General features: G+C 44.3%; 1 protein-coding gene across 2 annotated transcripts in view; it reads left to right on the forward strand.

Moving 5' to 3' along the window:
* The window catches only part of PWP1 (PWP1 homolog, endonuclein), a 460,981-nt gene that overhangs the window by 37,279 nt on the left and 398,887 nt on the right, over positions 1-24,815 (forward strand). For both annotated transcript variants that reach the window (XM_078673945.1, XM_078673946.1), the window contains exon 3: positions 9,589-9,776. In XM_078673945.1, coding sequence (XP_078530071.1) covers positions 9,589-9,776 — 188 coding nt within the window. The remainder of the gene's footprint in view (positions 1-9,588; positions 9,777-24,815) is intronic.

Consider the following 24,815-nt stretch of genomic DNA (forward strand, 5'->3'; position numbering starts at 1 on the left):
TTTGACAGATGTCCCCAGTAGAATATGGATTGAAACTAAGACCCTTTGCTAGAAGGCTGGTCATGTCTGGAGTGAGTGGAAAGGAAGACAAATTGATTACTTGTACCTCTTTGTTCTCTGTCTCTACTTCCTTGTTACTCCTGATCTTAGTTTTTTGCGATAATCTCCATTTCCCACCCCTGCACCCCCTGTGGGTGGGTCGGTTTGTGCGCCTCTTTTGAATTGCACCCTGTTGCCCTTGCGAATACGTTCCATTTCTACTAAAAAAGGAGTACTATTGGCTTCTGAGAGATCTGTTCTCTCCTGTTCTGGATCACTTGTACCTGCAGTATTGAGAGATGTGTTGCTAGATGAGATAGAGCTCGGAGCTGATGTATTGCCCCCTGATTTTCCTGTTTTGTTAGATGGAATCATAGCATCATATTTGTGGGCATAGGTAAAAACTCTACCCTCACGATAATCAGCATCATCTCTTTTTATTTGTCTTGCTTTCCTGTTTTTAATTTCTGTCTGGTGTTTTAGCAATACCTCGTCTAAGATAGTGTAGTTTTTAACAGTGGGTTCTGGTAGGTTAAGATCTTTTATTTCCTGTTCTAAGATCGTGATCTCTCCCTGTAATTTGATGGATTTGCGATCTGCACTTTCTATCAGAATGTCCATAAGGACAAAGGAATTATTGTTGACAGAGTCTTCCCACTTTTTCATGAGATCAACATCTAGATTGTCATGGGTCGGAAAAATCTGCGAACGCAAGCCTCTCGGTATTTGTTTCAAACGCATGTATTGTTTGAGGGTGGTGGCATCCCACCACCGTGAGTTCTCTTGTATCTTGAGTCTTTCTAATTTTTTGAATTTTTCTTTGAGACCCTCTTTGCGAGGGGGACCTGCAGTGGCAGCTGCTGTATGTGTGGGCATGCCTTTAGCTAGATTCTCGAAGAGGTCCGCTGCTACTTTATCCCTATCCATAATGTGAGAAAAAGTTTGAAAATTTGTATAGTCTGATAGGGGTGAGGAAAGAAATTAGTTGGTGGGGGGCAGCTCTCTCTGGAAATCCGATATAACACAAGCAGCTAAGAGGTATTTGTATCTTCCAGATTATATAGGCGCATCTCCCGGGTTACCACTAGATGATGGATTCAATTGTTACTGGGTGTAGGCAATGAGGCGAGCGGTATTACCCCCAGAACCGCTCCAACAGGACGATCAGCGAGCTGATCTTCACATACGGAAAGTTAAACAACTATGCCCCTGCACATGTACACATTCAAATGTCCTGATCATGCTGTGCGTTTAGTGCTTAGGTAAAAAATTGTAAATATTAGCATCAATATCAAACGCAATTAGCTCTTCAAGAATCAATAAATCTTAGTTAGAGATATACAGATGGATATCCAGTTTCGTTGGTGTAGATACTTCTGTTTATTGTTCCATAGCACAAGCCAACACGTGTTTCATCGCAGGGAACAATCTGCGAATCTTCAGGGCTGGATAAAAACAGAAATACATTTTAACAATATAGGATGTACATAGAAGTCTGCATTATACATACAGTACTAAAAGATATATACTTGTCGTCGGTTGAAACCCAATTACTCTAACATAAATAATCATCACTCCGATGCGATTACTTGATTCCACAAATTGAAATTCCAAACCTAATATAGTTAACGAGAGCCAAATAAGTATGAGATAAAAAACTGAACCTGCGAAGGTTCACAACGGCAGAGAGTATCTCTTCTCTTTCTTGTCGCATTTGCGCTAAGAAACATACAGACGTACAGTCTAGTGTTTCTCAACAAGAAAAAAGCACTTATACCGTCTTCACTTCCGGCTCGGTGTCCGTCTTTGAAAAACGGCGCCGGGCAACTCAAGAGGGAGACGTAGAAAAATTAGGTAAGCGTTCTTCCATCGTGAAGGGTACGATAGCAAGCCGGCTATCAAGGGTGCTTACGGATTTCTGTCTATAAGTGTACATGCTTATAGAAACCATTCACAAACTTTATCGGCAAAACCCCCCTTCTCTTTTTGTCTATAGGTGCTTTTACAACGTGGATGTTAGGGCATATCCGCCCAGCCACGACCATTTTCTCCGCCCGGTTAAGATTTAGACCGAGTAATACCAAGGTATGTCTTGCTTGGAAATTTCAATTTGCTTTAGCCGAATATAATATAAAGGCATATATGTAATACACACACATGTCATACTATTCCTTAGATTTTGGGATTACGATTTTTGAATTATCTCGACGACTACGATTTACTAACGCCCCGACCGGGTGACATTCATTACGCTAGTACTTTTCCTCTGAAGGTGAGTGCTAACATAACTGCGCAAATCATATTTCGCGTACAACTAGGGCAATAACAATAAAGGCATATGGCTTTAAATAGCCCTGTCTGACACCATATTCTTGGTGTCTTTCAACCGTATAAGGTAGAAATAACTGGAGAAACTCTTTCTCTTATCAAATCAGCACTTTTTCCTTGTCTAATGCAACATATTCCATAAACGCCAACGAAGGCAGGATGTAGATAGGCCTGTTATTGCACACAAGAACAGTCGTTCTTTTCCTTTTACGTTATGTCTATTAAATAGTTGCTTGACAAACTCAATAAGAACATTGGAGTATTAATTATAATATTGTGAAACAAACTGTGCATTTCAAAATGTTGTGCTTCTCCTTACCATTTATAGAAAAATCACTATTCGTAAGTCACTTGGGTTTTCGTGTTGTTTTAGGTATAACTTACACATTCACGCGCTCACCTTGAGCTACGGCAGACCAGTCGTCTAGATACATATGAAACTCTCCAGTGCAATTAAACATACAGTATAAATATATATAATTTTGTTAAATTCTTGGCATTTGTTTCTGAAAACACACAAAGTCACATAAATGGCATGCTGTCTTTCACTTGGGTGTAAACCACCAAGTCACGATTGGAGTCTGTCTGGCAACAGAACATGCTCCCAAAAAAATGTATTTCTGTTTTTATCCAGCCCTGAAGATTCGCAGATTGATCCCTGCGATGAAACACGTGTTGGCTTGTGCTATGGAACAATAAACAGAAGTATCTACACCAACGAAACTGGATATCCATCTGTATATCTCTAACTAAGATTTATTGATTCTTGAAGAGCTAATTGCGTTTGATATTGATGCTAATATTTACAATTTTTGACCTAAGCACTAAACGCACAGCGTGATCAGGACATTTGAATGTGTACATGTGCAGGGGCATAGTTGTTTAACTTTCCGTATGTGAAGATCAGCTCGCTGATCGTCCTGTTGGAGCGGTTCTGGGGGTAATACCGCTCGTCTCATTGCCTACACCCAGTAACAATTGAATCCATCATCTAGTGGTAACCCGGGAGATGCGCCTATATAATCTGGAAGATACAAATACCTCTTAGCTGCTTGTGTTATATCGGATTTCCAGAGAGAGCTGCCCCCCACCAACTAATTTCTTTCCTCACCCCTATCAGACTATACAAATTTTCAAACTTTTTCTCACATTATGGATAGGGATAAAGTAGCAGCGGACCTCTTCGAGAATCTAGCTAAAGGCATGCCCACACATACAGCAGCTGCCACTGCAGGTCCCCCTCGCAAAGAGGGTCTCAAAGAAAAATTAGAAAAATTAGAAAGACTCAAGATACAAGAGAACTCACGGTGGTGGGATGCCACCACCCTCAAACAATACATGCGTTTGAAACAAATACCGAGAGGCTTGCGTTCGCAGATTTTTCCGACCCATGACAATCTAGATGTTGATCTCATGAAAAAGTGGGAAGACTCTGTCAACAATAATTCCTTTGTCCTTATGGACATTCTGATAGAAAGTGCAGATCGCAAATCCATCAAATTACAGGGAGAGATCACGATCTTAGAACAGGAAATAAAAGATCTTAACCTACCAGAACCCACTGTTAAAAACTACACTATCTTAGACGAGGTATTGCTAAAACACCAGACTGAAATTAAAAACAGGAAAGCAAGACAAATAAAAAGAGATGATGCTGATTATCGTGAGGGTAGAGTTTTTACCTATGCCCACAAATATGATGCTATGATTCCATCTAACAAAACAGGAAAATCAGGGGGCAATACATCAGCTCCGAGCTCTATCTCATCTAGCAACACATCTCTCAATTCTGCAGGTACAAGTGATCCAGAACAGGAGAGAACAGATCTCTCAGAAGCCAATAGTACTCCTTTTTTAGTAGAAATGGAACGTATTCGCAAGGGCAACAGGGTGCAATTCAAAAGAGGCGCACAAACCGACCCACCCACAGGGGGTGCAGGGGTGGGAAATGGAGATTATCGCAAAAAACTAAGATCAGGAGTAACAAGGAAGTAGAGACAGAGAACAAAGAGGTACAAGTAATCAATTTGTCTTCCTTTCCACTCACTCCAGACATGACCAGCCTTCTAGCAAAGGGTCTTAGTTTCAATCCATATTCTACTGGGGACATCTGTCAAATTAAAATAGATCTTTTTAAATTTGTACGGTTGTTGAAACTTAAGAAGCATTTTGCAGGGAAAACTTCTACTACGAGATATGCTAGAAATATCTCTGATGTTTTGGATAATGATGCACACTCAATAAAAGATGTACAAGCAATTCATCTATTGTTGTCTATCACTGAACGAGAGGATAGCCCTTTGGAAATGGAGCAATTACTGGAAGAACTTAACATTGAGACGGATCTCAGGTTTTCTAGTGGCCTGAAGTCCAAATCCACTTGGATACCTACGCTACCTGGTGGCAATAACATCGATAACTTTTACAAACATGTGCTGGATGACTTGAATCATATTAATGTAAAGAAACTTAAAGACACTTTTACTTTCAAAGACAATTTAACTAAAGGAGAACGCAAGCCCCTTATCACACTCACCAATAATTCCACCATTATCATTCGTGAGGCAGATAAGGGAGGAAACATTGTAGTGATGAACGCAGACGACTACAACAATGAGATATTCAATCAGCTAGCAGACGAATCATGCTATAAACTGATTACACAAAACCCTATGGGTGCTCTAACAATTAACATTAATGACCATGTACAAAAATGGAAAGAAGATGGCCTTCTGAATGAGGATGAATATTTATATTTGAAGGTACACAAACCCACATACCCATGGCTGTACACACTCCCTAAAGTTCATAAGGATCTCCCTTTTCCTCCAGGTAGACCAATAGTTTCTGGAATTGGGGGTCCGACAGAGAGACTAGCAGAATATGTGGATGTGTTTTTGGGTCCCCTGGTGAGAAATTTACCGTCTTATATCCAAGACTCCAAACACATTCTTAACCTTTTGAGTGACTTGGAATGGCAACCAGACACCACCTTGGTTACCATGGATGTGGTAGCACTCTACACCAGCATCAATCCGAGTTTAGGGGTGGAAGCAATTACTCGAGTCCTATCAAACCGTCCGGCATCCCTTTGGGCACACACGCAGATGCTCATCACCATGATGAATCTCATATTGAACAATAACTTCTTCATTTTTCACAAACAATGGTATCAACAGAAACGAGGAGTAGCCATGGGCTCTAAGTTCTCACCATCTTTCGCTAACCTGTTTATGGGTGCATTTGAAGCAGACCACATTTGGGGCACAAAAGGCAGTCTATATACTGACTCAATCTTGTTTTGGGGTCGGTACATAGACGACTGTATCCTACTATGGACTGGCTCCGACGAATTACTGCAGAGTTTCTTCAACCATCTTAACTCTAATCTGTGGGAACTGAGTTTTACTATGAAATATAGCAAGACTAACATAGAATTTTTAGACCTAGAACTCTATGTGAAAGATAACACCTTACAAAGTAAGTTACATAGAAAACCAACATCCTGCAATTCTGTGCTACGAGCAGACAGTTATCACCCATTTCATCAAATCAGATCTATACCTTTTGGAGAATTTCTCCGCGCTAGACGGAACTGTAGTGAAGATAACGAGTTTGACTTCACGTTGAAAGACATGAATAGGCGCTTTGTGAAACGTGGCTATTCTAAAACAATCCTCACGAAAGCAAGTAAGAAATCGAAAAAAATCAAGAGAGTAGAAACTCTAAAAGGAAAATCCAACCAAAAATTGCCAGATAAAACAATGAGATTAATTACAGAGTTTAATGCACTCCATCATCAGATCAGGAATAGCATGACCAGACACTGGCGTCTGCTTAAAGAAGACACAATCTTAAAAGACATGATCCCAGAAACTCCGCAGATCACCTTTCGCAAAGGGAGAAACCTAAGGAATAGACTTAGTCCCACTGTTCCTCGCAGTGACATGGCTCCTAACTGGCTAACTCAAAAGAGTAATGGCTTTTTCAAATGTGGTCTCTGCACTATGTGCAAGTGGGCTAAGCATAACACTAAGCATTTCATGGGCCCTTCTGAAGAAACATATGACATCAGGGTCAACATCAATTGTACCACTAAATACGTAATTTACATCATTGAATGTATATGTGGCAAGCAATACGTTGGGAGCACAATCAGAGCTTTGAAAGAGAGAATCGCCGAACATATGAGGGCTATCCAAAAACAGGACCCCAAATATCCAGTTGCCCTACATGTAGCCACATGTCAGAAAAACGTGGAAGATTTCCGAGTCTGCTTCTTTGGCATAGAAACAGTTCCTATCCACGTAAGAGGAGGCAACCGTGAACTCTGTCTAAGACGTAAAGAGGCGACTTGGATTATGCGTCTGCGGAGCATTGAGCTCGGATTAAATTATGACCCGGAGCTTCAATTCTTTCTGGGCAACTAAACACATTGAAATGATAGACTTTAATGAAACTTTGAGGAGACACCTCCCACAGACTTTTGACCAATTTCTAATACGTATGTAAAATCATTGATTGTATATATCTTGTTTTTTCATTTGCGCCGAAAATTATCTGATAACGTTACTTACATCTTATATACTGTGAAAAAACCCCCCTTTTTTACATATTATTTTTGTTTTTATTTTGTGCAATGTGGTCGCTTGTGTTTTTCACATAACATTAGAGAGGCATCGCTATCTTAACAATATAGGATGTACATAGAAGTCTGCATTATACATACAGTACTAAAAGATATATACTTGTCGTCGGTTGAAACCCAATTACTCTAACATAAATAATCATCACTCCGATGCGATTACTTGATTCCACAAATTGAAATTCCAAACCTAATATAGTTAACGAGAGCCAAATAAGTATGAGATAAAAAACTGAACCTGCGAGGGTTCACAATGGCAGAGAGTATCTCTTCTCTTTCTTGCCGCATTTGCGCTAAGAAACATACAGACGTACAGTCTAGTGTTTCTCAACAAGAAAAAAGCACTTATACCGTCTTCACTTCCGGCTCGGTGTCCGTCTTTGAAAAACGGCGCCGGGCAACTCAAGAGGGAGACGTAGAAAAATTAGGTAAGCGTTCTTCCATCGTGAAGGGTACGATAGCAAGCCGGCTATCAAGGGTGCTTACGGATTTCTGTCTATAAGTGTACATGCTTATAGAAACCATTCACAAACTTTATCGGCAAAGACCCCCTTCTCTTTTTGTCTATAGGTGCTTTTACAACGTGGATGTTAGGGCATATCCGCCCAGCCACGACCATTTTCTCCGCCCGGTTAAGATTTAGACCGAGTAATACCAAGGTATGTCTTGCTTGGAAATTTCAATTTGCTTTAGCCGAATATAATATAAAGGCATATATGTAATACACACACATGTCATACTATTCCTTAGATTTTGGGATTACGATTTTTGAATTATCTCGACGACTACGATTTACTAACGCCCTGACCGGGTGACATTCATTACGCTAGTACTTTTCCTCTGAAGGTGAGTGCTAACATAACTGCGCAAATCATATTTCGCTTACCACTTTTGAGGCATGCTTACAACTAGGGCAATAACAATAAAGGCATATGGCTTTAAATAGCCCTGTCTGACACCATATTCTTGTTGTCTTTCAACCGTATAAGGTAGAAATAACTGGAGAAACTCTTTCTCTTATCAAATCAGCACTTTTTCCTTGTCTAATGCAACATATTCCATAAACGCCAACGAAGGCAGGATGTAGATAGGCCTGTTATTGCACACAAGAACAGTCGTTCTTTTCCTTTTACGTTATGTCTATTAAATAGTTGCTTGACAAACTCAATAAGAACATTGGAGTATTAATTATAATATTGTGAAACAAACTGTGCATTTCAAAATGTTGTGCTTCTCCTTACCATTTATAGAAAAATCACTATTCGTAAGTCACTTGGGTTTTCGTGTTGTTTTAGGTATAACTTACACATTCACGCGCTCACCTTGAGCTACGGCAGACCAGTCGTCTAGATACATATGAAACTCTCCAGTGCAATTAAACATACAGTATAAATATATATAATTTTGTTAAATTCTTGGCATTTGTTTCTGAAAACACACAAAGTCACATAAATGGCATGCTGTCTTTCACTTGGGTGTAAACCACCAAGTCACGATTGGAGTCTGTCTGGCAACAGAACATGCTCCCAAAAAAATGTATTTCTGTTTTTATCCAGCCCTGAAGATTCGCAGATTGTTCCCTGCGATGAAACACGTGTTGGCTGTGCTATGGAACAATAAACAGAAGTATCTACACCAACGAAACTGGATATCCATCTGTATATCTCTAACTAAGATTTATTGATTCTTGAAGAGCTAATTGCGTTTGATATTGATGCTAATATTTACAATTTCTGACCTAAGCACTAAACGCACAGCGTGATCAGGACATTTGAATGTGTACATGTGCAGGGGCATAGTTGTTTAACAGCCCAGTGAAACCAGCCCGCAGTAAGTCTGCCCAAAAAATTCCAGGCAACCAAGAAAATATCCTAACAACTAAATGGGTTTTCCACCAATCCTTTAAGCTTCATCTCAGGTTTTAACAAATTCACCTTGTTTCTTAATTTGGAATCAAAATAACTATTGAGTCTTAAGGTGAGCTGAGCTCCAGAATCAAATAACATCTTCACAGGTATTCCTTCCACTAAGACCTCCTCAATTAGGCCCTCATTCTCACCAGCGTTGATGTGTAAGACAACTTCACCACATTCACTGACTGAATCAAAGCTTATTTCTCTAAGTAAAAGAATAAACTGAATTTTGTGAGTAGATGGATTGATGGGCAGTGTGGTGAAGTCTCCACGTTTGCACACAATGAAGGCTTTCAGTTCTCACTACATCGAATGTTAAAGGAAATCTGATTGCTGACCACATAGTTACATAAAATGCTCAGCTTTGTCTGCTCTGTGTACAAACTGGTTCACATGTCTTATGAAACATGCATTTATTGAAATAGTTCTGCTTGTGGAGAAAAACCAACTAAAGTACTTTGTCATTAGGACGTGCACCAATATTTTAGTGAGGTTCAGCTTTATCTAGAGCAACATGCAACATAAACAGTTTCATACAAGATTATAATTTAAATGGAAGAGTGAATACTGTTCTACAGTATGGGCTCTATGGTCTCCCAGCTTTGTGCTTTTCAACACATTGATGCACCCAGCACCCATTATCCCCTTCTTCTATGTTTGTAGTTCAGGTAATTTTGATGAAGATGAAGAGGATGAAGGAGAATCTGTCCCAGCTGCGGAGGATGAAATGGAGGGCAGTGAGGTGTCGAATCCAGCAGTGGCTGCTGGGCAGGAGGAAGCCCGTTCAAAGTCTGATGATGATGATCTGGCAGAATATGATTTGGACAAGTATGATGAACAAGAAGATGCAGGTAATATCAAACATGCCTAATCTTATGGACTGTTTACTCGCCTTTAGAAAAGCTGTCAAGACTTTCCTCTTTCCATTAGCCTAACTTATGGTATTTCTGGCTGTTGCTTTGTTTCTGGTTACTGTGCGTCTCTTACCTTGTAGCTGAAAGCGCCGGGACACCCCTTCGCTGGGGTAGCTGCGCGCTATACAAGCCACTCTAACATAACATAACATTGTATTTTCATTACAAAACCCTATTGGTATCTGGGTGGTATTGCCAGCCGTTGTGTTTTTTTATTTTTATTTTTTAAGTATTTTGTTATATCAAATTGTCATTAAACATTATTTGAGGTTAAAAATAATAATTCAACAAAAAGTAATATAGTGCCCTGGGTCTTGAAATGGAAAGAGGAGAACCGTAAATCTACCACTTGGCCCATTTCACCCCACTAATGACTGAGCAGCACCAAATGGCTGATGACATTAAGGGACTCTAGAATTCCAATATTACAAAGGTAAATTATATGACATTAAACCGAGGTTACTGTCCCACGAGCAAGCATACCAAATGAGCAAACAAAGACACTTATGACACCATGAAGTTTGACAGTGGGGACGAACTGCTCTCTTCAAAATAATCATAGAAAGAGAACATGGATCATAGATTAATAGTAAGCCCTGTTGGTCTACAAAATCCTTTTTTAGTCATGGGTGGAATTTCCACTGCCCCTATAGTAGACCTGAGTGTTGCATGTAGTACATTTCCTCAGTAGACACCCGAGGCTAGAATAGAAATGACAGGTTAGCATCCTTTAGAAAAACAGAGGTTGGTGCCAGCAGTTATCAGAATTCAGTCTAAAATGTGTGCAGACCAAGTGAAATTTCCCATTAGCCCATAATGCAGCTGGTTAGAACTTGCTTAATTGCTATTGAGTATGGAGTAGAAGAATGTTAAATGGTCTATTTTAGGTTTTAGACTTGGTTTCTACTTCGATTGAACTTGATAAAGGGGACCCTCTCATTCTCCCTTGTAAGGTAGGAGCCAATTCCGATGTATGAGAAGTTAGTCCACGTGAAGCAGCAAGAAACATAATTGTTGTCGTTTTAGCTGTAAAGGGAGACCAACTTAATAACTTCATCATAGGACTGGTCACCGCAGTTATACTGGGAAGGACATAGATTAAAAAGCATTCCATATTCCTCATCAGAAGGTTAGTAATAAAGTTTGGTCTGGGGCTTGCACTAGATAAGTTTGAATGATTATGCGCCCAAGATCTGGAGCAACATCCATCCATAAATTAGGTATATTCCTCCCCTACTGCATTTGAGCAAGAAGCTCAAAATACATACTTTTAACAGGCATCATCATTTGACACTGATAATGAACTGTCCCACTTCTCTGACCATTGTGCACACTGAGACCTGTCTTCCTCTGCCCTCATTTGTGAACTGGATCTTTAATTGTTCTCTATGCCTGATGTCTCCTACAGGACTCGGTAGCTTTCTACTTAGGTTTCGATTGTATAAGTGCCAGTATCCATTAGTATGTGTTACTATCTCAGCCTGAAGATTAGTCTGCTTCCTTAGAGCCATATGCTTGGAAAAACTGGCTTGGAGATGGTCATAGACTTTTTTTAGGTCTCTCCTAGCGATGCAGCGCATGCGCTGCTCAGTTGCGAGATCTATTGTCATCGCTTTTCTTTTGGAAGTGGGGTTGGTGACCGCCCTGTCTCCCTTAGGCCCCGCCCACCCGGACTGGACTCGTTGTTGGTTGCTTGTCGGCACTTGAGGTTGGCACCTTGTGTCCTTGCCTCACGCTCGAGCCCCCCTTCTGTGAGAGGCTTGCGTCGTGTCTCACTACAGCAAACCAGTGCTTTTTAGGTCTCGCCTACGCAGCGCGCATTCGCAGCATAGGAGGAGACCTCTTGGAATCTATTTGCTTTTTCGCCCAAAAATGTGCACACTTTGCATTGCTTTCAATTGCAGCGCATGCACGTTTGGCGTTTCCCTTGCGGGAGCGAGCTTTGCCGACATATGTTTGTAATTATCTTGCAAACAAATGGTGCCCCTACTGGCTCCCGCTAGGGAAACGCTGTGTGCGCCCTCGGCCGCACTCCCCCCACCCCTCCCACTTGTTTACCGAGCGTCAGTTAGCCCGTGGTGGACTATGCCGAGAGTGAAACGCATTTGTCATTGTTTTTTTTATGGTCCTTCAATATGCCTGCTGCTCTCAGGCTGCCCCGAAGAGCATCGTGCAGGAACACATGGCAGAGGTTCTGTGTATTTAAAAACTGTAAAGATGTTGCTTTTTTTTTATTTACTGTGGCGGCCGCCTTGTGCATATGTGTTATGCACACAGGTGTGCCGTGCTTTATGTTTCAGCACAGCGCCCGGTGTAGAATACGTTATGGAGGCCGGGCATTGGGGCTTCTTCGGTGCCATTACTGCTGGTAGTGTGCAGCATTTTATCGGCAAAAATGAATATATAAATCTGTGACTGGTTATCACAAGAGTGTTCTTTTCTATGGTAAATAACACATGTGGGAACGTGGGAACGTAACTTGTTCGTAATTAGACGAGGTATTTGTAAATGTGTTATTGCAGAATAGGAACGTGGGCTAGTGTACTCATTGACAAGTTCCTCCAGTCGTGTACACTAATTTGCTCTCCAGCAGACCAGTGAGATGGCATATGCTAATAAGTTTGCAGAAGTTCAGCAAACTCTGATGCCCTACACTCTTCTTACACAGACAAGGCAAGAAAGGTCAAGTGAGTGACATAAGCACTGAACACAATACTGTACTGTGGCACTATTATTTTATATTCCCTTACTACATTTTCTCATTCTAATAGTGACATGTGAACACAGGGAATGTTCATCCATTCATTTTTAAATCATTTGCTCACTTCCTTTTGAAGCGTAATTAATATTCAGCATCTGCGTCAATATTTACCCACAGATTAAAGCTACGGCGGCCCCTCTGAGGCCTACACCGTTAATTTTCACTGTCCCTGTCCCTTAAGGTATGATAAAATTATGTATATGCAAATGTATGGGTAGGCCGTTTGGTTGTTCAACTGGAACATTTTTATTTTTAGTTGTACATAATTATCTTAAACTTTGTCCTTTGACCTATTTCTCTTCTCAATTCACTTGAGCACTCCTTTCTTGCTTACTGCATCTTGCAGTTCTCTTTTTTGATCAATTATTTTATGAACATGTAAATAAATTTGCTATTATAAAAAAGAGAGATCAAGTATAATTGGCCTTTGGAATTGTTTGTGTTGGGTTTGTTGCATTAATACTGTTCTTTGCAAACAATACATCTCCTCTCTTCAGTTACAGATTCAATCTGTTTACCCCAAAAAATAAGATTTACATTAAGTGATATTTGGAGTTGTGTCAAGGCCCAAAGCATTTATCAGCACTCGTCGAATTTACTAAAAGACAAAGCCAAAATGTGAAAATTCTAAATTGTCGACGTACCTGTGCATGCAAAGCGCGGGAGCTGCAGAGTGATGGAACCGTACAGTTGTATTTTTTCCTCGAGAAGAAAAGACTGCTGAGGGTTTGAAAACAGTGAAGCACTTTGACTATCCCAGCCTGGAGAGCATAACCAGCTTAACAAGCATTGCCATAGCTAATAGGTCTTGCCTTTGGGACCTTATAAGTGTTTAGCCATGCAACAGTTGGTGTTGTTGCACCAAGGATATTATGCTGCATAACTAAATACTTATAAGGTCCCAAAAGCGAGACCTATTGGCTATGCCAATGCTAGTTATTTAATTCAGTGAGTTCATTTCCTATTCTTTTCTGTATTTGTATTTAACGAAGTCCAATTTCAATGTGTGTTCATGTTCTAAAATGGTTACAAACGGAGATCTGCTCTCGGTTGTTGCCTGCCAGGCTCACACCACAGAACTTGCTTAGAAGCACTGATGTACATTTCAGTACATGCCTGGTGGTCATGGATTATCTTTACAAGAAGAGGTGCTCAATTATCATTACATGGTCTTACTCATAATTCGGTTTCTTATCATTCCTTCTGGTCACCTATATATTCATATTTCATGTTATAATTATAATGTTTACTATTATTCTACTTATTATCATATTTGCATACGCAATATTTATATGTTAATAGTCACTCTACACCTTTTATAATATGATATATTAAGTACTTTCCCTCTATCCCCTTCCCCCTTCATCACCGTAAATTTTTATTTCTCCCTTGATTGACTAGTATTCTGTTTTTGCTATTGATCCATGGTAACTTATTAAGAAATTGTTTTACTCAAATTACTTAAATCTCATTACACATGTATATACTTTTTGTATTGTCCATCTCTGTTACTTTTTTCGAAAATTCAAAAAAATTATTCTGAACATAAAAAAAAAAAAAGCACTGATGGAAACTCGTACAATAACAACGCAAAGGTCAGAGGTCCTTGCCTGAGCCTTCCCTGTTATCAGCCCCACACAATACAGCATGAAAACATGTACCAATGTGATACAGCAATGTCTGCTTATTCAACAGTTGTTGTTGCCTGGAAAGGTGACAAGTTACAAGGAAATATATAGATTGCCTTCCTTGGTAAAGAAAGCCCGCAGCGGCCGATGCAATCGGCCCCTGTTAGCCAGGCAGAGGGGCGCGTTGATAGAATAGGCTCTTTCAGTCTAGGCATGCGGGCCAGCTCCCAGGGATCAATCGATCGATATCTATGCTGGTCGGTAAATGACCGGTCACAATGCAGCTGGCTCAACCAAAACCTGAAGCAACTGGACCACAGTGAAAATCGTTACAAAACGAGATGCCAAGGGGGTGCAATCCCAGTGGAGGTTGTCTTTGTCCTTTAAAGCTGAAACCGGCCCTTCTCTCCTCGCGTTGCTCCAGGGAACCGATTTCAGCAATTGGAAAGGTTTTAAAAAGCAACAACGGTCTTGGGCTGCCAAATGTATTTATGACAGTTTTCAAAATCAGCTTACATGCATGACCTCTCCTAGCTTCATAACAGTAGTTATATTTTTTTGTAAAACGTGGTGTTAAAGATGTTTCCCAGCTCTTTGTTTTACAGTCAACAGGTCGGCAGCTAAGGCGTTTGATATCTTCATTATCGGAAAGAATACATATTCAGGTTAACACCATTTTCTTGTGATATACAATGGAATCCTGTTTGCAAGGGGTGAAGATACAGGGGCTCTAAGCAGTGCATTAAATGGGAAAAAAATAAGTGCAGGTACTCATTAAAATGAGCTAGAGGTGTAATGAGTGGGCAGGGCTAAGGGCAAGACATGATGACACTTAACGCCTTCTATAATAGTTGCAGCACACAGCAAAACACATGATAGATGTGTTTATATAAACAAAGCAGGTTAACTCATTACACAAAACGAAAGAGAAATGCAATAATTTGTTATTATTTCCTTTTTTTTAGCAATAGTTGCACCTTCTTAATGCCATACTGTTAATTGCTGTTGTTTGGCACAATACTATATATTTTTGAGCATGTTAGTAGGAAGAAACTGAAAATACCCCCACTTCGAAACAAAGCTCTTATGGCACCAAGCAAATGAAGCAAATCGTCATGACCCTCCCCAGAAGATATCTCTTGTCTCTTCCATCGATCTATCCATTCATTCTTTCATACTACCATTTACCTGCTGATGTCCACCATTTACTCTTTACATTCTGTCGTCTATTCAGTTTTCAATCGATCATTCAGTTTTTCACCATTCCATCTGTCCACCCTTCATATCCAAACCTATCCATCTATCCATGTTTAAACCTATCCATTCATCATTTCAATCATCCATCTCTGTATCCACCCTTTCACTCATCCATCAATCCTTTTGTACATCTATCCACCAACCCTTTCACTCCTTTATACCATCCACCCTTTCATTCTATCCACCCTTTCACTCAACCCCCCCTTTCACTCATCCATCATCCACACTTTCATCCATCCTCCCTCCCGCCCTTTCATTCATCCATCCAATCTTTAACTTATCCACCCATCATCCACCCTTTTATCTAATTATCCACCCTCTTTCACCCATTCATCCATTTACTCATCCATCCATTCACCCATCCATCCATTCACCCATCCATCCATCCATCTATACATCCACCCTTGCTCAGTCATCCATCCTCTCACTCACTCACCCACAACCCTCCCTACTAAAGTCTAACTGTGCTGAGAAAATAAAGGGTGCTGCTTCGTAATGTCACTGTCAAGCAAGGATGTTAAACACTTTGCACTACTAATAAATCAGAAAAACTGCTAGCATAGACAGGCAACTCTAGTGTGCCCATTTGCAAGGCTCTATGCCGTGCTGGAGCCCCCTAATCATTTCCGTAACACACATTTTAAATATCAGCAGCAGATTATTAAATTAATATCCGACTTACCTGAATCGAAATTTGCCTAGCTTAGTAACGGTAAGTTTCAATTTTATTATTGAAACTGGGGCCCCTTCTACCGGTTCATGAGCTGCTGAGATCGCAGAACGCATTGCGTTAATGGTACGATATGCCAGACCGTCGGAGGCCAATTCCGCCCAAAATTTCAGAATTGGCACGACGCCCACGACCAAGGGATCTAAATCCCGTCGAACACACCAACGCACCCACTTGGTCCAAGCGGATCGATATCGATATCGATATGGTGCTGGGTGCCCATGCCTTTGACAACATATCCTCAGCCGATCTCGAAAGGCCTAGGAGCGACCAACATCGCCTGAAAGCCGCCACGCCATGAGGCGGAGAAAGCCCTGCGTTAGAAGGTGGTGCGGTTCCCCTTCCGGATTGAGAAGAAGACGAGGAAACCGGGAGAGTAGGATCGGAGAACCCCGAGAAAGTTCCAGAAGAACTGGAAACCAAACTTGAGATCTCCAAACAGGTGTCACCGCCACCAATTCCGCGAAGTTGGGCCGCCATCCGTACAATCATCGCAAAAGGCGGAAACGCATAAGCACTCTCCTGACTCCAGTCCTGGAGAAAAGCGTCCGTGGCTTCCGCGAGAGGATCTTGTCTCCAGCTGAAGAACCGCGGGAGCTGAGAATCTAAACGGGACGCAAACAGGTCCACCGAGAACGGGCCCCAAAGGTCGTCCAGCTGACGGAATACCAGAACATCCAACTTCCACAAGCTGGAATCCCGCAGATGTCTGGAGTGCCAATCCGCCACCTGATTGGCCCACCCCGGTAAGTATTCCGCTGTCACGGATACATGATGGTCGAGACAATGGTCCCAAAAATCCTTTGCTAGATTGGCTAATGCTCGAGACTGAGGACCGCCCAAGTTGTTCACATATCGAACCGCCGAGACGTTGTCCATTTTCAGGAGAACGCAAGAGCTCGCTGATTCTCTGGTCCAGCAACGAACTGCAAAGGACCCCGCCAGGAGCTCTAAGCAGTTTATGTGCAACTCCTGTTCCCCGGAAGACCACGTGCCGCCTGAGGTCCAGCGCTGAGCCGAAGATCGCCCGGCCGTTCCAGGCCTCCATATGGGCGAGCCACCAGGCCATTTCCCCTTTCACTTCTCCCGTAAGGGGAACCAACTGATCGTAAGACACACCTCTCCTGAGATGATGTGCCTTGAGACGCTGTAGGGCCCGATAATGGAGGGGACCCGGGAAGATCGCCTGAATGGAAGAGGAGAGAAGCACCACTACTCTGGCGATCTGGCGTAGGGAAGTGTGTGATTTTTCCATTGTTTGTCGCAGCACGTGCCGAATCTTGGCCACATTCCTGGACGGAAGACTCAAGGAGGCTTTAAGCGAATCCACGACGAAACCGAGGAATACCACGCTCTGGGATGGAGAAAAGACAGATTTGTCCTTGTTGATGACGAAACCTAGACCCTGTAGCAAAGATATCGTCTGTTGAAGCTGAAGTTTGAGCTTCTCAGGGCACTGAGCCATCAGGAGGATGTCGTCCAAATATACGATCATCCTGATACCTTGGCTCCGCAAGACTTCCACCACCGGGTGCAGTAGCTTGGTAAAGCACCACGGGGTGGAGGAAAGTCCGAACGGAAGGGCAGTGAACTCGAACACCTGATCGTTCCAGACGGATTGAAGAAACCGACGGTGAGGTGGATGGATAGGTACCACGAGGTATGCGTCCTTGAGGTCCAAGCGGACCATCCAATCCTTCTGGAGGAGCACATCCCGAAGGAGATGGATCCCCTCCATCTTGAAATGACGGTACACCAACCATCCGTTGAATTCTCTGAGGTTGATGACCGGGCGCTTGCCCCATTCGTTTTTTCCACAAGGAAGATATTGCTGAGGAAACCCGAGGGATGACACGTTGATCGACAGATGGCCCCTTTGCGGAGTAGTGCTGAGACCTCCTTGTCGATCAACTGCGCATCAGCCAGTGAAAAAGTTATCGGGCGAGGAGGGTTTGTCTGGTGAGGCTGATCGTAAAATTTGATATGAAACCCTCGCACAGTTTGTAGGACCCATGCGTCCGCAGTAATTTCTGCCCAAGCCTCTGGGAAAGCCGCTAACCGGCCGCCAATTTGAACCTGGTCCGTCGATATAATACTTACCGTTGGAATTGTTGTAGGCCCCCTTGGGCTACTGCCCCTGCCTCTAAGGAGGCCAAATCACCCAGCTTCGGGTCCAACTTGATAAAGAGGGAACGCCGATGCTTTGTCGAGAGGGCGCAATTGGCATTCCCCAAAAAGATGACGACCCTTTGCGCCCAGTTCGACAGAACCTCGGGAGAGATGGCAGCACCGGACACCTTTGCTTCCTCTGCCATGTCCAGGATCTTAGTGATAGGACCTATTGCGTCAAGCAACTTGTCCTGACCACTACGCCAGGAATGGTCTATGCCCTTGCGTGGATATCTGACAAATTTAGCCATAGACGTAGCCATTTTGGCATCCAGCGCTGGTGTCGACTTTCCCCTCTAACGTTGGGCACGGGCACTCTCCCCGCAAACAGCACCTCGCCTCCTTCTCCAAGGGTTTGCGGAGGCGCCCCGCCACAAACTTCGCCACCTTGTCCCTAGGCGCCCAGGCAGCCGACCGCGGATGAATAATTTCATCCGGGTCCAACATGCCCGAGCTGTCCAGGGGTAACTCGGCGGCGGAGCCGGACGGCTGCCAAGACCGCACCAAACCCTCGTCTGAGTCTACCGGTGACATTCCCCCCGGGGATGAAGGAGCCGTTCCCAAAGACACTGACGGAGCTGATGCCGGTGTTGGCACAGGGGTGGGGTTGGTGGCCTTTGCCAAAAAAGTGTCACGCAGATGCTCAAAGACGTCCCTATCCACACCCTGCGTCTCCCCCGAGCTCCCCTCCTTGCAAGGTCTCTTAGGAGCAGGTGGGTCTCCCCCTGAAGGGGTCGGGTCATTAGCCGGGGCACCTAAATGCGCCTGCGCCAACTTGGCACACTCCTCCACTATACGGGTGGAGAGGCGCTCCTCCATAGGGCCCACAATATCGGTCACGCAGCGGTAAATAGAGCTATCCACAGCGTTATAGAACTCCTCATCATTAAGATACTGATGAGTTTCCTCCTCTTCCTCGTAATACTCTCCCTCCATGCCTAGAGACTCGCTAAGGACCTGACAGAAGATGAGGATGAGGACAGTGCTATAAACCTCAGCACCAGTTTATGGGCAGGCCTTAGTCTCGCAAACACTTATGGCTGGTTGGAAACCAGAATAGGGGCAGCACCAGCCCCCGAGCGCACAGAACCTCAACAATAACCGGGTCTCGGCCGCCCACCCTTGCATGCTCCCTCAGGGACCCAAAAAAATACTTCAGAACCAACTCTGGGCCCACACGCAGTAAAAACCCGCTAATCAGTGCTTTAATACGCCCGCAGGCAGCAGCGCAATATTTACCGCAATAGAGACCCTTGCGGGCGTGGATAATTGGGGCAATACAGACCCCCACACAGAGGGCGTTTGGGTGAGGCGGCGGGGCAAGGCACCGGAGCGTCTCTCTCCTCAGTGCGGCTTCCGAACTCTGAGGAAAGCCGCGCCGAGAGCCGCGAGACGCAAGGGCTCCCCCTGGTGAGTGAAACAAATCACCGCAGCTGGCAATGGGAGATCCCAAAAGGGACGGGAAACGTCCCTGCGATCATAAAGGGCTCTGCAAGGGAAAACTCTATAGAACAAAACATGTGCCAATACTGAGAGAAACTGAAAACAAAATCTACAAATAACCCTTATGAACAAAACATAAACGTCTGCTTGATCATTTACGCCATCTAATGGTTTATTCAAATGTAATGTTTTTATATATTATTTTGGCAAAAACAATATTCTTTGTGCATAGTATCCTTACGAGACAAACTACAATTTATCTATACAAATATATACAAAATATACACAACATTTACAATTGACCACATTTAGCCTAAACCACATACACACCTCTCTCAAACTCATACTAAACAGTGGTCCCAAAGTACACAATGAAATATCAAAACAAAAAGAATAAAGCAGATTATCACGAGAATTCACAAATGTTTTGTCTTTTTAGCTGTGAATAAAGCTGAATGTGTTTCTTTTTCGACAACCCACAAATACACAGTCGGTGTGACCTGGGACCAGGTCGACGCGTTTCGAACCCTCAAACTGGTGGGGTTCTCCTCAGGACCAAACAGACACTTAAGTCTTCTGGGAACCTGCTTTTACATGTGGTTGAGGTGTCTCAGTATCCCCATTTTGCTCGACACCATTATTGTAGCAGCACATACCATTTAGGCTAAATGTGGTCAATTGTAAATGTTGTGTATATTCGATAGTTTTTTTTTTTTTTGGAAATTTGTTTTTATTGTTGCATCAGGTTATCACATGCGGCAGTGTCAGGCATTAATATGTGCGGCGTCAACATTCAGCCACATCCCATCAGAATCGCAACATTTTCTTTAATTACATAACAGTCAACATTCAGGTTTATAGATTGGTATATCAGAAGCATGTAAAATAAGCATCATTTTTCGTATTTGTGTCAGTACAGCGGACAAGATTGCACAACCCACAAGTAGTCCATCCGTCGGCCATGCCAGGAGGGCACGGGAGGTCCTAAATCAGCCTGCACCCATGCATCCTCACTACTCTCGCCTTCCCACCCTTACTCCATATCATCGTCCTCCTCTGAACTATCTATATCTTCTTCCTCCGGCAGCGGGTCACAAGGTTCCCCCCTGTATACGTTCCAAGGCAACCATATTTTATTCCATTTACGTGCGTCCTCTGCTGGTACACCGCCCGCTCCATCATCATGAGCATGTCCATATTTCTGCACCATTGTGCCAAAGTCGGTGCCGCTGACGCTCCCCACTTTTGTGCTATATCCCGCTTTGCTAGCATCATCCCAATAATTACCCACTGTCGCCCATGTGATGTCAGGTTGGTCGTGTCCCATACATTTAACAGACAAATTCTAGGGTCAGGAGTGACCGGGAGCTGCAGAGTCTGGGCGACCGTGCGCGTCACTCGCCTCCAGTAGTCTACTATGCTTGGACAAGACCACAGGGTATGAAGCAGTGTTCCCTCTTTCCCACAGTTTCTTAAACAATACGGGTGATCTGCCCTTTGGAGTTTGTGTAGGGTGGTGCGTGTGTAGTATACTCGGTGTAGTATCTTGAATTGTACCAATCGGAATTTCGCCGAAATTCCCGCTTCTCTAGGCGACGCCAGTGCGGCATTCCAGCTTGCCTCATCTAGTTCACCAATATCATCTTCCCATTTTTCTTTCAATTTTTGCAATGGGTCAGGCAGGTTGTTGACTAATTTGCGATATGTGAGGGAGGTAGCGCTAGCCTCCATGCAGTCGGTGAGTAATCGGTCCTCTAAAGGAGCCGATTCCGGGACCTTAGTGCCCGGTGTCAGTACAGCCAGCAATGCATGTCTAATCTGTAGGTATCGGTATGTTTCAATAGTACTCAACTCATACTGCTCCCTCAGAGTATCGAACGGAACCACCCCATCCCTGGTCCACATATCACCCACCGTGGAGATCCCGATATTATCCCATTGGTCGAAACCTTTACAGCGTCGTAGGTGTCCCAGTGACCTAGAATCCCACAAGGGTGTAAGCTGTGTGATCACCCCCCCCCCCCCACTTCAGACGAGATTGGGCTTTATGCCATAATGTTACAGTGTGCTTAGTCGGGCCGACCAATTTCGCCGTCAGGCCTTTGTGATAAAGCGGGGCCAAAAGTGTATTAGTGCCAAGCCGCCGTCTGTCTGCCAAATACGCCGGGTCCTCCTGCGGTGCATGCACCCATTGGTTGATCACCTTGAGGTGCGCCGCCCAATAATACAATTCCAGGTTGGGGAGCGCAATCCCCCCATTGTACCAGTCTCTAACCATTTTCACCTGCGCGACCCTCGCCGGTCGATCCCCCCACAACAGGCCCGACAGCTGCCCTGCTATTTGTCTAAAAAAGGAAGGCGGGACTAATGCCGGCGTATTTTCCAAAACATAAAGGAACCGGGGCAGTGCCATCATCTTGAAAAGCGCCGCTCTGCCCAACAACGTTAGCGGGAGTGTCTTCCAGTGGCGCACATCCGCTTTCAATCTGTCGAGTAGCGGTCTTAGATTCATATCCTGAAAGGTCACGTGGTCTCGTGTGATCTGAATCCCTAAGTATCTAAAGGAAACGGCCTCCACCAGCAAAGGGCAGTCCACCTCCAGGCGTGGCGGGGTCCCATGCAGCATGTACAGCACTGATTTCATCCAATTGATCTTGTAACCTGAGGCAGTCCCCTGCCTCTCACACAATGCCAATAATACTGGAATCCCCTCCGCCGGGTCTGCTAGGTATATTAACATGTCATCAGCATATAATGACACTCTGTCCTCCCAGCCATCTCCCCATTGTATGCCCCGCAGTAGCTGAGTGGTCCTAATGATAGTTGCCAGGGGTTCCAATACCAGGGCGAACAGAAGCGGGGAGAGCGGGCAACCTTGTCTCGTGCCCCTTGCTAACGAAATGATTCTCGAGGTGTGGCCATTTGCCGTCACTCGCGCCACAGGATTCTTATACAGTAGCCTAATCCATGCTATGAATTTTGGGCCGAAGCCCATATGTTGTAGGACTGCAAAGAGGTACCGCCACTCCACCAAGTCAAACGCCATTTTGGCGTCCAATGAGAGGATTGCTCCATCGCCTGTCAACAACGGAGCCCTCGCCATAACACCATGCAGGCGCCTGAGATTCATTGCCGTACTCCTGTGCGGCATAAATCCCGATTGATCTGGATGAATGAGGTGTCCGAGGTGAGGCAGCAGCCTGGTGGCCAATAATTTCGCCAATATTTTGCTTTCGGCATTGAGGAGGGATATCGGCCGGTAGGAGCCGCACTCCTCAGGGGGCTTGCCAGGTTTCGGGATTGCCACAATGGTAGCCATGCACTGATCAGGTGGAAGACGTCCCTGTTCTAAACTGTCTACGTACATGTTGAGTAGTGGTGTAGTAAGCGTCTCCGACATGGTTTTGTACCACTCAATCGGAATTCCATTGGGGCCCAAAGCTTTTCCTGAATGCAGCGCTGCGATAGCTGATTGTAATTCCTCAGCCGTCAGGTCTGATTCTAGGTCTTCTACATTGTCCTGCGACAGGGTGCGGGTGGGCACTCCCACGAGCGCTGTCTCCGCCTTTACCTGTGTAACCTCTATTTCAGAGGTATATACCTCCTGGAAGTGATCAGCCAGGAGTTCGACTATCATGGCTGGGCGGGTGTGCATCGCCCCCGTAGAGCCTTTCAATTGCAAAATAGTCCTCTGCCCCTCTCGTTTCTTCTCTAGCCAGGCTAGGAGCTTGCTCGCCTTGTCCCCTACATCGTATACCCTATTCGCTGTGTCCGCTATATTTTCAACCACTCTACGGCGCAGAAGATCAGTATGACGCTGCTGACACAGCTGAAGTGTGTGCAGCGTGTCCCCGGTCGGGTCAGCCATATGATCCTCATTTGCCTTAGCGAGTCTGTCCTCTAAATCTAGCAGTTCCTGTTTCTGGGTGCGCCTATATCTTGTTATAGTGGAAATGGCTTGTCCTCGGAGAACCGTTTTGTAGGCTTCCCACAGGATCGATGGGGACGAGACCGAGCCTGTGTTCTCTGCGAGGTAACACCTCGTCGCTGTTTTAAGCGCTTTGGTCACCTGTGGGATCCTAAGGTAACCCGGGAAGATCGGGTATACGCGTTTTTGGGACCGTTCCGGGTTGGAAAGAATCAGCGTCAATGGGGAATGGTCCGAGACACCCCTCGGTTTGATCTGTACGTCATCGACAGTGAGCCGCCCTTGGCCCGGTGTCAGGAAATAGTCGATCCGTGACAGACTGTCATGGACCGCTGAGTGGTAAGTGTACTGTTGGTCAGTTGGGTGTAGGCGTCTCCAAAGGTCTATCAGGCCTTGCGCTTCTAGGAAGTCATTCAGTCGGGAGGACCCTGGAGCCTGTGTTCGTGTCGGGAACCTATCTAATGCATTGTGCGCCACTGCATTAAAATCTCCCCCTATTATGAGATCTCCTTCAGGGAGCTCTAACAGAAATTTCCCTAATTCTGGGAGAGCTACCGTGTGCAGCGCCGGTGGAATGTACACCGAGACTACATTCAGCTGTCTCCCTTCCCACTGTCCAATTGCCGCTGCGAAGCGCCCCTGCGTGTCTACCTTCGTGGATTGGAGTATGAATCTGGAGGATCGATGCATTAGTATTCCTGTCCCACGGGACCCTCTAGTGAATTCCGAATGAGCGATCATACGGTAACCTTTCCTGTCTAGAGCACGTGTGGCTGTGCCTGTGAGGTGCGTTTCCTGCAGTAGGGGCAGGGTTGAATCTCTTTATACTGTGTAATACTAAACCTCGTTTGACCTTATCCCCCAGACCTCTCACATTCCAGGACAAAAGGTGCAGAGGTGCCACTGGCCCCGTCCCAAGTTCCCCCCTCCCTACGTCATTCCGTGTGTTGTGTGCCATAGCTTCTGTGGTTGAAAGTATCTATGTACCATACTAAATGCGATCTAGTACCTTGACAGGAGCTCGCCATACTTTGTGTGTGTGCCTCGCGATTCCAATCTA

Source organism: Lissotriton helveticus, chromosome 1_1 (genome assembly GCF_964261635.1).
Source record: "Lissotriton helveticus chromosome 1_1, aLisHel1.1, whole genome shotgun sequence".
NCBI lineage: Eukaryota > Metazoa > Chordata > Amphibia > Caudata > Salamandridae > Lissotriton > Lissotriton helveticus.